The sequence below is a fragment of the Octopus sinensis genome, linkage group LG3 (genome assembly GCF_006345805.1).
Source record: "Octopus sinensis linkage group LG3, ASM634580v1, whole genome shotgun sequence".
In the NCBI taxonomy this organism is placed as follows: Eukaryota; Metazoa; Mollusca; class Cephalopoda; order Octopoda; family Octopodidae; genus Octopus; species Octopus sinensis.
In genome coordinates, this window is record NC_042999.1 from 62,452,549 (window position 1) to 62,464,863 (window position 12,315).

The 12,315-nt window shown below is 29.3% G+C and overlaps 1 protein-coding gene across 8 annotated transcripts in view; it reads left to right on the forward strand.

Annotated features, from left to right (window-relative positions):
- The window catches only part of LOC115209232 (regulating synaptic membrane exocytosis protein 2), a 238,561-nt gene that overhangs the window by 103,832 nt on the left and 122,414 nt on the right, over positions 1–12,315 (forward strand). For all 8 annotated transcript variants that reach the window (XM_029777506.2, XM_036501023.1, XM_036501020.1 and 5 more), the window contains one exon: positions 5,209–5,320. In XM_029777506.2, the coding sequence (XP_029633366.2) occupies positions 5,209–5,320 (112 nt within the window). The remainder of the gene's footprint in view (positions 1–5,208; positions 5,321–12,315) is intronic.

Below are 12,315 nucleotides of genomic sequence, written 5' to 3' on the forward strand. Positions count from 1 at the left end.
TAGTGTCTGGTGTACAAAGCTATCTTCAGCTAGTTTGACTAGAGGTTCAGAGTGTTTCATGGTCACATTCAGGCAATGACCGATGAATTACCAACTATTCAGCTTGTAATCTGATATATAAATATACTTAGCCAATTGGAAAATCATATGTATGTGTCCTTCACATTTATATTTCTCTAAACTCTAAGTATTTACCATCAACATCTACTAAACTTCATGGAGAGACCATTTTATGAATTTTCTTCTCACTCTGCAACCTCATTCAGATTTTATCTTGCTTTAATTTTGTTTCTTAATTTCCTATTTTTTTCTCTTCTTTCTAGCTCTCTTTAGTGACATAGCCTCTATAGTTGGCAAATAGCTAAATAATAAATGCACTGAATTCAGTTCTGCACTCACCCATTATTGTATTAATTGCTTAGCCTTTCCTTGGTGCAAGTACAAGATTTAAATAAAAAGAATGGATTGGCTTCCGTACAGATATCATCCATTATAAACAAATTCATGAATGTAATTCAACATGTACCACATTGCAAAAAAAAAAAAAATCATTGGGCCAATAAAGAGCCTCTACATGGTTGCTTGACTGTTAGAAATGGCAGCCAAATCTCTCACAAATTACACCCTACCATCTTAGAAAAGGACATGACAGAGAATGTGGTTTTGTGTTCCTGTCACTTGGAAATAAAGAAAGGTTGGTCACTGCTGAAGTGATTCTTGTCACTGGTCAGCTCAATCAGGGCTTATCTGGGGCTAAACAACAACCAATATATTTGATGATGTCTGTAGACCGTACAAAATTATTTTACACACTGTTACTTTTATGGTTGGCATTGTTGGTCTGGTCTAAAAGGTTTTGTATTGCATGTAATATGTTGAGCACTCATGCATCACTTTCATCATTGAGTGTGTGTGTGTGTGTGATTTAGATCTGCTTAGCACAATATTTTGAGTACTGATAAAAGCTTGACAAGTTACTATAGATTGATTCTCCAAGCAAACTAATATTTTCCCCTAGTCCAGACATGTTTTCATTAGAGTTTGGAAACAAACAGCTCTACTTAATATCAGTGATATTTATTTACTATTAGCATGTAATATCAAGGAAAGGAAACTGTAATATGCACAGACACACACACACACACTATATATATATATATATATATATATATATAGATAGATAGATAGATAGATATGCACATACACAACAGGATTCCAGTTTCTGTTTAGCAAATTCATTCACAAAATATTGGTCAGCCCAGAGCTAAAGCAGAAGACACTTGCACAGGGTGCTGCTCCATGGGACTGAACCCCAAGCCATGTAGTTGCAAGCTAACTTTTTAAACATGAAGTGAAGAAACTAATACCTTAACCACACAGCTATGTCTACACCTCACTCGCTATCTCTATCTCTCTCTTCTTCTCTCTGTATATAAAAAGGAACATTAGTCTGTAATATGGTTATGTACACTATATATTTTGCAGTATATTGTCTTTCCATGTCTAAATGACAAGAACATATTATATATGATGGTACATGACTATATTTCAGACAATGCTGCTTAATATGCCTTTAATATAAGTATGAACATATATTTATAGTTCATTCATTTTTCTATCCGTTTTTCTATGCTAGCATGGAGTAGTTGAATATATATAGATAAGGCCTTATTTGGCAGTCTTTTCTTGTCACTAACACTTTTCCAGTTTGCAAGTAAGGGATCTATTATTCTACTCTTCTTCGGAAGTACAGAGAGTATCAGAAAAAGTTAGTTTTATTTTTGTATGTTTGTTTTAGTTTAGTTGTCTTTTTTGTTTTTTTGCTCAGAGCTTTACATGTGAAGTGGCAGGATGTAAACATATACATGCTTGAGCACATACATTTGCACACACACACACACACACACACACACACAAATATATATAAAGCAGGCTTCCTTACAGTTTCTATGTACCAATTTCACTCAGAATTTGCTCAAAACAGAAAAAAGCACCCACTACACTCTCAGAGTAGTTGGCGTTAGGAAGGGCATCCAGCTGTAGAAACTCTGCCAGATCAAGATTGAAGCCATCTGGTTCCCCAGCCCTCAGTCATTCATCCAACCCATGCTAGCATGGAAAGTGGACATTAAACGATGATGATGATGACACACGCATCCATACATATATATAAAGAGAGAGAGAAATAGATTGGTTGGCTACACCAAGCAACTAAGAACAAAATGAAATGCAAGGAAAAACAGTCACCAAACACAAAAAACAGTATGCCTGTTCCACTAGAAACGTTAAAAGAAATAGTTCAAAACTGTTTTCAGTCCCTTATAGCAATCTCAATGTGAAAACAGATATGCCAGTATCAAGTGCACCTCCCCCTCCCACTCACCTATTCTGCTCATCTTGCCTATAACAGCAATAATCGAAACCCTCGGCCTCTTTGGTCCTCAGGACTGTGGGGCCTCTGGCTTTTCTCTGCTATCTGTGATGACACTCCCACGACAGCAGTTCTGTTTCTTCATATCAAGAGAGCTAAGAGACCCCACAGTATTCATAGTTACTGATAACACAGTTCTAGGTTTTACTAGACATGAACAATCCTCTGCTTTTTACATAACATTTGTACCTGAAGTCCTTTTACACCGCACACCTGATAGTAGACTCCACTACTTTGAACTCCTCATTGATGACAATCAGTGACCTGTTAGCACTAGTATTGATGATTAGCACTATGACCTGGCGTTGCCAGGTCATAGTGCTAGTGCATGCATATACAGCTGCGTGCATGCACACATACACACGAGTACTGTCCAAATCTCCGACCAATCACATACAGCTAGCTGGAATTCAATTGGTGTAACAAGTTTTGGGCATTTTGATTGGGTTTTAGATAGAAAATTCACAAAAAAGTCACTTCTATTGATTTTTAATGGCTTTGTGGGGTGACTGGGGAAATGTAAAGATGTGCACGACCACCCTTGGACGGTTTTGAATGACCATAGAAAGTGCGAGCCATCTAACTGAAAAATTGTGGATTTGTATAAAGGATACACACACACACAGACAGACATTTTGCCGTTTATATATAGAGAGATGTCCTGCACCTGTTGCATGAACAATAGCCATCATGATGTTTGACTGCTGAGAATGATTCTTTCTCTCAGCTACAGATGTCCTCCAGCCTTTTACCAACTTTGAATACAAAGTATTTAGTTGTATTCAAGAAGCTTGCAATCTCCAAGTCACCAAGGTTGGTGGCTTGGGTCACAAGTACAGCATACCATTTCATTTTCTGTTGTCAGAATGAAATCTGTTGCAATGATGTTCTTCATACAGCTTAAAAGAAGAAATAGGGAAGTTAAAACTGGGCGCATGTTGCGTAATATTGTTATGTTGGTTTTTATTTATCCTGCTAAAGTTTGCTTGGAAATACCCTCTGTCTGTTTGTGTGTGTGTGTATTAAGGTTTGGTTTTAAGTCAAGTTATAGATAAAAGCAATTGAACATTAAATGAAAGATTACTCAATACTTTTTAGTAGAGTTCATATTTATTAACTTTTAACTTTGAAAAGGTTGACAGTGACATGTATGTTCTGGCTTTCTTGGTGAGCAAGCTTAAACTTCAAAGTCACTGCCAACCTATTCTGTATAAAAGTTTATATATCAAGGTGTTAGAAGTACAGTGGATCTTTGTAGTAGATCTCTTAAGAATAATTATTACATCTCTTCAGTTAGTTTCTTTTTAATGTAACTAAATATTTATCTCCGGTGAAAATTAAACTTTAATAATAATATAATGTCAGGCTGCCATAAAATATTTGCATGAAATTCAATCACAAATAGTAAAATTCTGTTTTGGACAATTTTATTGTTTCATTAACAAATTCTTTGAATAATATGATTCACCATTCTATTTCTCTGGAATGCTTTCTGGTTCCCCCGTCTTGTATGTGAAGCACATATTGTGATATAACTTCTATGCACGTTGATGAACCTCTTTTTTAAATTTTCAGCCTAAATAGTAAGTAATTAGTATTGTATCGAAAAAAATGTTTCACATTAATTCAAAAACTTTATTTCTTTATATTTTGTTAAATTTTAATTTCATAGTTAGAAGTATTATTCTGTACATATTTGAATCTAGTCACTGTTACATCATTTACAATATTTTCTGAATAATAAAATCTTGTTACTGAAGAATTATTTGTTCTAATTTAAAGTAATTTTCTATAATTAATTACCGAGCTTAATTCAAAATATACATTGATATCAACCACTTAAATATTTTCTTCGACATCTTCATCCCTTTTATTCCTTATTAACATTCATCTCTTAATGTTTAAATGATTTGAAGAAGTGTACAAACACAGTATTAGCCTGCCAGAGCTCATGGAATTATATTTGTCAAATACTTATATTTAATTTTCATTGCATAAACCTTATAATGTAAACATCCTTTACATCCAAGCAAATTTAAATACTTTTCAGTATTTGCTACTATTATTTCTCTTGAAATTTTGAAGAAAAATGATGTATTCTCAGTATTTGTCTAAGATTTATATTAATTACTGCTTTACTCAACTCAAGGCTTTGTTTTAGATGCAATTCTAAATTTTCCATAAATAAAATTTATATAATATCTTTATAAAGTGCATTGAAATCATAAATCTAGAAATTTATCCTAAATATTTCATTTTAACAAGAAAAAAAGTGTGATAGGGATTCAAATATCTGAAAGTTTTATAAATGTATTTTATTTGAATTGTTTTCAAGTAATTTTGTTGACTAAGTTATAATTGTGTATAATTTAGAATTACTGAATAAACCAATATCTATAAATGAACGAGAAGTTATACTTTTGTACTCTGTTATTCAAATAACATACTAAGAACTTCAGTTGCTCATTCAGTTGTTGAAATTCATGTAACTGATTTATATAATGATATCATGTTAAATTATGATGGTTTTTAAAATCTAAGACCATATTCTAATCTTGATTTATTTATCCCTAAAAGAAATGCCTTATTGGGCTTTTTAAGAGAGGTATATTTTCATAATGTATGTACCAAACAATTGATAATTGTTCTGTAATATAAGTTTTCTAATAGTTAGATCTTTTAGGCCGTTTTTATACCCATCAAATTGTTTTTCAATTATATTTCTCACTGAACTTGTCTTCATATTTTTCATTTCATGTTTGTTGTTGTCTTTTTAGCATCCTGTAACATGGCAGCGATCTGCTAATGGACGCTATTACATTGGTCACATGATCTTGAAGAAAACAGTTCTTGAAGGAACTGGTTCCAGAGATTCTAGTGCAATTTTAGGTAAGAATTTAAACCTCTGTAAGTTTTAAATATTCTATTTATCTTTTCTGGGTATTAAAAGATAGTTTAAAATTTACATTTTCTTTAAAAGCATCTAAATTTCAGTGAAAAATTTCATCATTTCTGTTTTTTTGATGGGGTTTTGCCATTTGGATTATAAGATAGTAGAAATATTAGTCCTCTTTAAAATATGTAGAATATTTAATATAACACATTATAGAAGTATAGTAACTAGCACTACAAGATATTTTCTTTCAAGCTATTCTTTCAAACACAAAGATAGTATGAAATTTATATTTTTTTTATAAATATAATGGTTTTAAGGAAAAATTTCCTTTAGTTTAAAATCAAAGTGTGGTGAACATTTTTCCTTTGAAGTGTCATTGTATTATCTCTATCTCTTTAAAAATATAAGAGTTTGTAAAATTTTTATTTGAAAGGCATATTGATGTGCTTTTGCTAATCTTATAGTCTAGTATTTTATTTATTTTACAATAGTAATTTCTTAATATAAGAAATAAGTAAGTTTATTTTTTCTTATTTAATTTTTCACATAGCATTTAACAGATACCTCTTTCATTTAGCCTACAGTTTTCTTTTTTTTTTTTATATTAATAATTAAATGTTTTTTTTTCCTAACCTTATAATCTGAAATGTAAACTTTATACCTATGGTATCTTTTTGTTTATTCTTTTTCTTTCCATTGATATAAGGCTTAAAATGCCTATTATTTTTCTTAAATCTTTATTATAACAAACTACTGAAAATGTTAATGAAAAAATATTTCTTTATATTATAAAAGAGTATTAAAGCTGCAATTATATTTTGTCATTTATAGTATCAACTTGTACTTTCAACCTTCAGGAGTTGATAATATAAGTACTAATAAGACACTGGCATTAATTAAATTGACTATATTCTTTGTTTTAAACATTAGCCTAGTTCTTCATCGAAAGAATCTATTATATTTTTTTTTATTTATTCAGTAACTTTGGACTAACATTTTCAGTCATATAAATACTAGCATGTATGCTTATTTAGTAACAGTTTGTTATCAGTACATACAAAGTATCTGTCAGAGAATTTTTGGAAACTTATAATTACACAATACAATATATAAATCTGATTATAATACCATAAAAATATGAGGCTACTACACTAATATTTCTATTTTATACAATTTTATTAGACTTCATTTGAGGAAACCTATCTCCACTAAGCAATCAAATGGACTTGCATTTACGTATCTCATCATGGCCAAATTTGTATCCTGGACAAATGAATGATATATATATATATATCTGTTTGGATACCTGCGAGAAATTCTGCTATGGAGTGTAGCTTCTCTATGGTCCCTCAATCTGTGAGAAATGGCAACCAAATCGCCATCAGAACAGATCCTATCATTAAAATAAAAGTTGGAGAGGACTGAAGGTAGTCAATAAATGTAGCACTAGGTACATTTTATCTCAAAAAGATGAGATAGTCATGGATGGGGTTCTTTTCACCATAGGTTTGCTCGACCATTGGATATCTAGGGGCTAAACAACACACACATACATGCACACAAAACTCACTTATATGCACTCATACACACAGTAAACAAATATAGCAGCTTAAAATTTTGCTCAAATTATTTTCTAAATATGGGTGGAAAAATTTAAGTTAGTTACACATACTGTTTGAATTTATGTCTCGTGGCTCTTTGTTTTGTTTTTTGTTTATTTTGTTTCTTTTTTCAATATTAATGCCATAAACATTAAATAGATAGTAAAAATATATATAATTGGTAAGATTTCAATTATGATACATGGCTAATTTGGTCAGTAATTCATCTCGCATGTTGCGTTTGTTTATATTTTATGAATTTTGGGGAGTGAATTGGAAGCGTTTCTTTGTAGGAATCAGTGTTTAATCTCATTTCCAGGAAATAATTTTAAAAATACAAACAAGAAAGTATGTATATACTAAGAATTATATCCCATCACCATTTACCAAAAAAATATCAAATACCTTAAAATTTCATTTGAGCTGTTTTATCCACATTTAGTCTCAAGCCATCAATCAGTATTTGAAATATTTCATCAGGAATTATCATATTATATATATATATATATTCATAATTTAGTATTTCAGCAAAGAAAAAAATAATAATAAACGATATATTTTTTGTGTTTTAAAACCCATTGAATTAATGTTTTTTTTTTTTTTTTTAGCAACACATTTATTTACATTATCAATACTACATTGCAATTGTTTATTTAGTAACATAGTAACTGAAGCATAAAATCCTACAATGTTTTATTGTCTTCACTTATGAAGTGCTTTGATTATTATTTTCAGGAATGAAAGGTTTAGATGTTTATATTGCTTTAAATATATTCTTCTGGACACACTGCTGCTGACAGCCAGTGGGAGTCTATTGTTCAGTTAGTTACCAGTTCTCTATTGTAAATTTCATACACTTCTTTCCCACCACTATTCACAACATTCAAGGAAATAATCATAGGCTTATGTAAAGCCATTTCATTTATGTTAAATGATTACCCTGGATTATCATTTCCCTTGTATTCAACTGTTTCACATCATCCGTCTTTTTACATATACATATTATGCATACATACATATATATGTATGCATACATCTATGTATAGTATATATATACACACACATACACGTATAATACAGATATTAAACCTGTATTGTAATGACAGCCCTTGTTTAAAATTTTTGAATACCTGCATTCATACCATCGCCACCCATCTTCATTTTCATCATAACTGTTGCTTTATGATATTAGACACGTGTGTGTGTGTGTATGTACACAAGTATATGTTTGTGTTTGTATTTGTATATGTGTGTGTCTGTTTGAAGGGAGGAAGTAAATTAAATAAAAGTAAGAAAACTGCAAAAAACATCAGTAGTTAGGAAACATTTATTTCAAACCATTATGTGCCTCATATATTCATGTGCATCATATATATATATATATATATATATATATATATATATATATATATATATATATATATATATATATATATATATATATATATATATATATTCCAGTTTTCTCTGTTATATCTACATTAATCAAATATTACATTAGTTAAAGCCAAAACCAAAAGTAAAGGAGGTATTTTAGTATCATAATTTTAAGAGGTCAAATCATTCCTTTGGATATAATCTTGAAGGTTCTTAGTAATCTTTTGTGCTAATATTATTAATATTAGTTATATGACAGGTGCAGGGAAAGCTTATAATTCAGCTATTACTCCCCTTTTTGATTATAAAATTTAGAGAATCAAAAATGAGACCACACATTATTCATCTCTCTACATTCTGTTTCATTCATTCCTAAATATTATAACCGAACTTAAACTATTTTCTGTTTTTATCAACTAACATTAATATAATGCTAACTTTTAGTTTTCTCTTTATTAATTTTTCTTTTTTTCTTTCTTTAGTTGTACCTTTTCTTTTCACTCTTGACTAAATCTCCTTTAAATAGTTTCAAAGTATTCTTTAACATTTTCATTATTCTATCAAATAGTTTTTTTGTTTTGTTTTTTTAACGATGGTTGTTAAAATATTTAAAAAAATTAAAACTCAGTTCAGCCTCAAGATTTGATTTACTTCAAAAATGTAATCATGATATCGTATTTGAAGTATTATTATAATTTGGTTGCAATGTTACTAATTGCTTAGGTATTTGTCTCTAGATTGGTAGGTCCAGTATTACATTACCTTACTTCAAACAATATTTACATCATGGCAACTCATCATCCACTCACAATTTTCAAATTTGGTATCTTGATTCATTAGGTGTTCTAAATTTTAAAAAAAACACTATCAGCCATCTTCATTTAGGTGCTTGTCATCATATTGCCAACTGTATCCTTCATTACAGTTCTTAGAGATCATCAAAACATTGTTGTTGACTTTATTTTTTTAAAAAAGAAGCAGTTATTATCTCCTATTTACTTTATTATTATTATTCTTTTGTTTTCAACACATTTGCATGCAAAGATGTTTCTAAGTTCATACACATGTTAATAATAGTTTTAGTTTTAAATATTCTAACAGCTGGTATCCAGCTATGGGCTTCCTTAAGATTTGCCTTTTGCCACATACTTTTTAAGTTTTTCAAATTTAGCTTATGCAACAAATATTTGTATTTCATAAATTAATAAATAATTCGCATGAAAATATTTCTATAAAATGTACTTCAAAGTATTACATTTGGTCTGTTTCCATTTTACTATGATATAGCTATTTTTTAAAATTTCAATCTGACAAAGCTTGATGAAAATATTGCAACATTCCCACCTCTGCCTTCTCCTCTTCCTTTCACCTCCTTTTTTCTCTTTCGAATTTCTCATTTTTGTTTCATATTTTGAAGCAAGTTAACTGATTCCAGTTTTCAGGTATGTCATATTTTGCCTCCTTTTCCCCCACATATTCTTCATAATGTACATTCAGTATCTTATTAAAATGATACTTGATACAGTTTATTTCTACAGTCTGCCCCATCATTGCAATAATTAGCATTTCAACCCAAGGTTTTGGTCTGGTTATATATCTGATTTTTCTATTCTTCAAAACTTTCATTTGTCTTCCTCAGAAAAAAAAATGTTTTTAAGCTATCTCTGTATATTTTATTTGCTTCCTTCTGATTTCTTTAGGTCCTATTTTATTAATTTCTTCTTTCCTTCCTCTTTCAATAGTTGTCTAAACTATTCATTACACAACATGCTACACAGATTTCCTCATTCTTGCACATTCATCCCCAATAATATATTTGTGTTCATCATTTTACAACAGATATAAAAACATTATATACATATATCTATATTATAAGATTTGGTGTTTTCGTGAGTGATGTGTGCCTATTTGTATATGTTGATATATCCTTTTTTTTTTTTTTTAAGTAGCTCATGGAGAGCCTTTTTAGGCCCTCTGCTACTGATTCAACTTCCTATGAGCAGCTTGCCTTTGAAAAAAAGAATTGTTGGGAAGAAAATGAAAGAGTCAAGATTAATACAAAATTATTGTTTATTGTTAGGCTATAAACTAAAGCATAAACCGATGAAGAGCTCAGGCTAAAACAGCAATCCATACTTCATCTAAACAGCACAACACTACAGTTTTATTTCCCATCTGACTAACCACTAGCCTATCAAATATGTGACTGTTCTTATTTGCAACTAGAATAGTCTATTAAAATATATATCTTTATCAATATGTCAGCAATGATAAAAAGAAATTATTATATAGACCTACCCAATCTATTTCAGCAAGGAAAGAAAGTTTTAATTTTAAATGACTAGAAAGATATTACTATAAACAAGTATCTTCAATTTCTTATTCACTGATGTGACTTGATTTCTTCTTACCCTCTTTCATAGCCATTCTCTACAATAGGTTATTCAACTGTATTTTCAATACATATTACCACCTGCTAGGTTTAACAAATCCAGTCCCTTTCACCATCGAGCTTATTCTTTTTCTACTGTGGCATAGAAAATTTTTGTATTTTTCTTTTTGTTTACCTTATATTTTTATTTTAAATTATAATACTTGGTTAAAGTTACATTTAATTTAGGAGTGTAAAATAACTAACATGGTTTAACTATATGCTTCTATCTAATAATTTCTGTAAATAACTGAATATATTACTGGATAGTTTGAAATGGAAAGATTTACAGGGGAAGTAACTCACATTTACTCAGAGAGGATACTAGAAATTTGTCAGTCCTACTTCATCAGTCTTATTCTCAATATATCCATTTTGTATTTAAGATTATTGCACTCAATGTTATTAATAACTAATAGGCCCATTCGCATTTGTATTGTTTCTCGGTTTAAGATCTAAAGGTTCAGAAAACTTCCGATTATATATGTTTTTGAGTTAGCTATCTCTACTTGTGTGTTTTGGGTCTTTCACTTCAATATAGTCCCTATGGTACACAAAATTTAGATGCTTACTATAGAAATGTAATAATATAGTTGACAGTTATTTTATTTAATTTGTTTTCTTGTTAGTTTTTTTTTTTTTAAATAATCCATTTTTAAAAAATCCTTTATAAATTTAATAATTCCTTATGTTATTTTCTAATATGTCTTATTTAAACATGTATTATTAATTCCTATTATTTTTTGCTATTCTGAAATGTTTTTGTTTAGATTTATCTGACATTAGTTGTGTGTAGTTTTAAATTCTTTGATATATATATTTAATCTTTTCATCTATATGTTAATATCTTGTAATATTTTTTCGAAAATATCTATTTTCAGGATATTGTTTGATGTTTAACTCCTCTGAAATGGTTATTTGATAAATTCTATTGACTTATTCTTGGTTATTCACTTCTTTTTTTTTTTTTCAAATCAAACTGTAGCTTATCAAAATTAACTTAATATGTAAAAATAAGTAACTCATTATTTTTTTTAAGTATGTCGATAACAAGTTATTCTTGGTGTTTCAACATTTAAATTCATAGAGGTATACTTACGTATATAAGCAGAAGTGCATCATTCTTATATATATGTATGTATATATGTATATGTATACATATGCACATGTATATATACGTATGTATATATATATATGTATATATGTGTGTGTATGTGTATATATGTGTGTGTGTATGTATATACATACATACATATATGTATGTGTGTGTATGTATATATATGTGTGTGTGTGTATATATGTGTGTGCGTGTGTATGTATATACATATATGTATGTGTGTGTATATATATATATATGTTTGTGCGTATGTGTGTGTATATATATATATACACGTGTGTGTGTGTGTGTGTGTATATATATATATATATATATATGTGTGTGTATGTATGTAATATGTATATGTGTGTATATATATGTATATATCTATATATGTATATATCTATATATGTATATATACATGTATATATGTATGTATATATTTATGTACGTATATCTCTATATATGTATGTATATGCATGT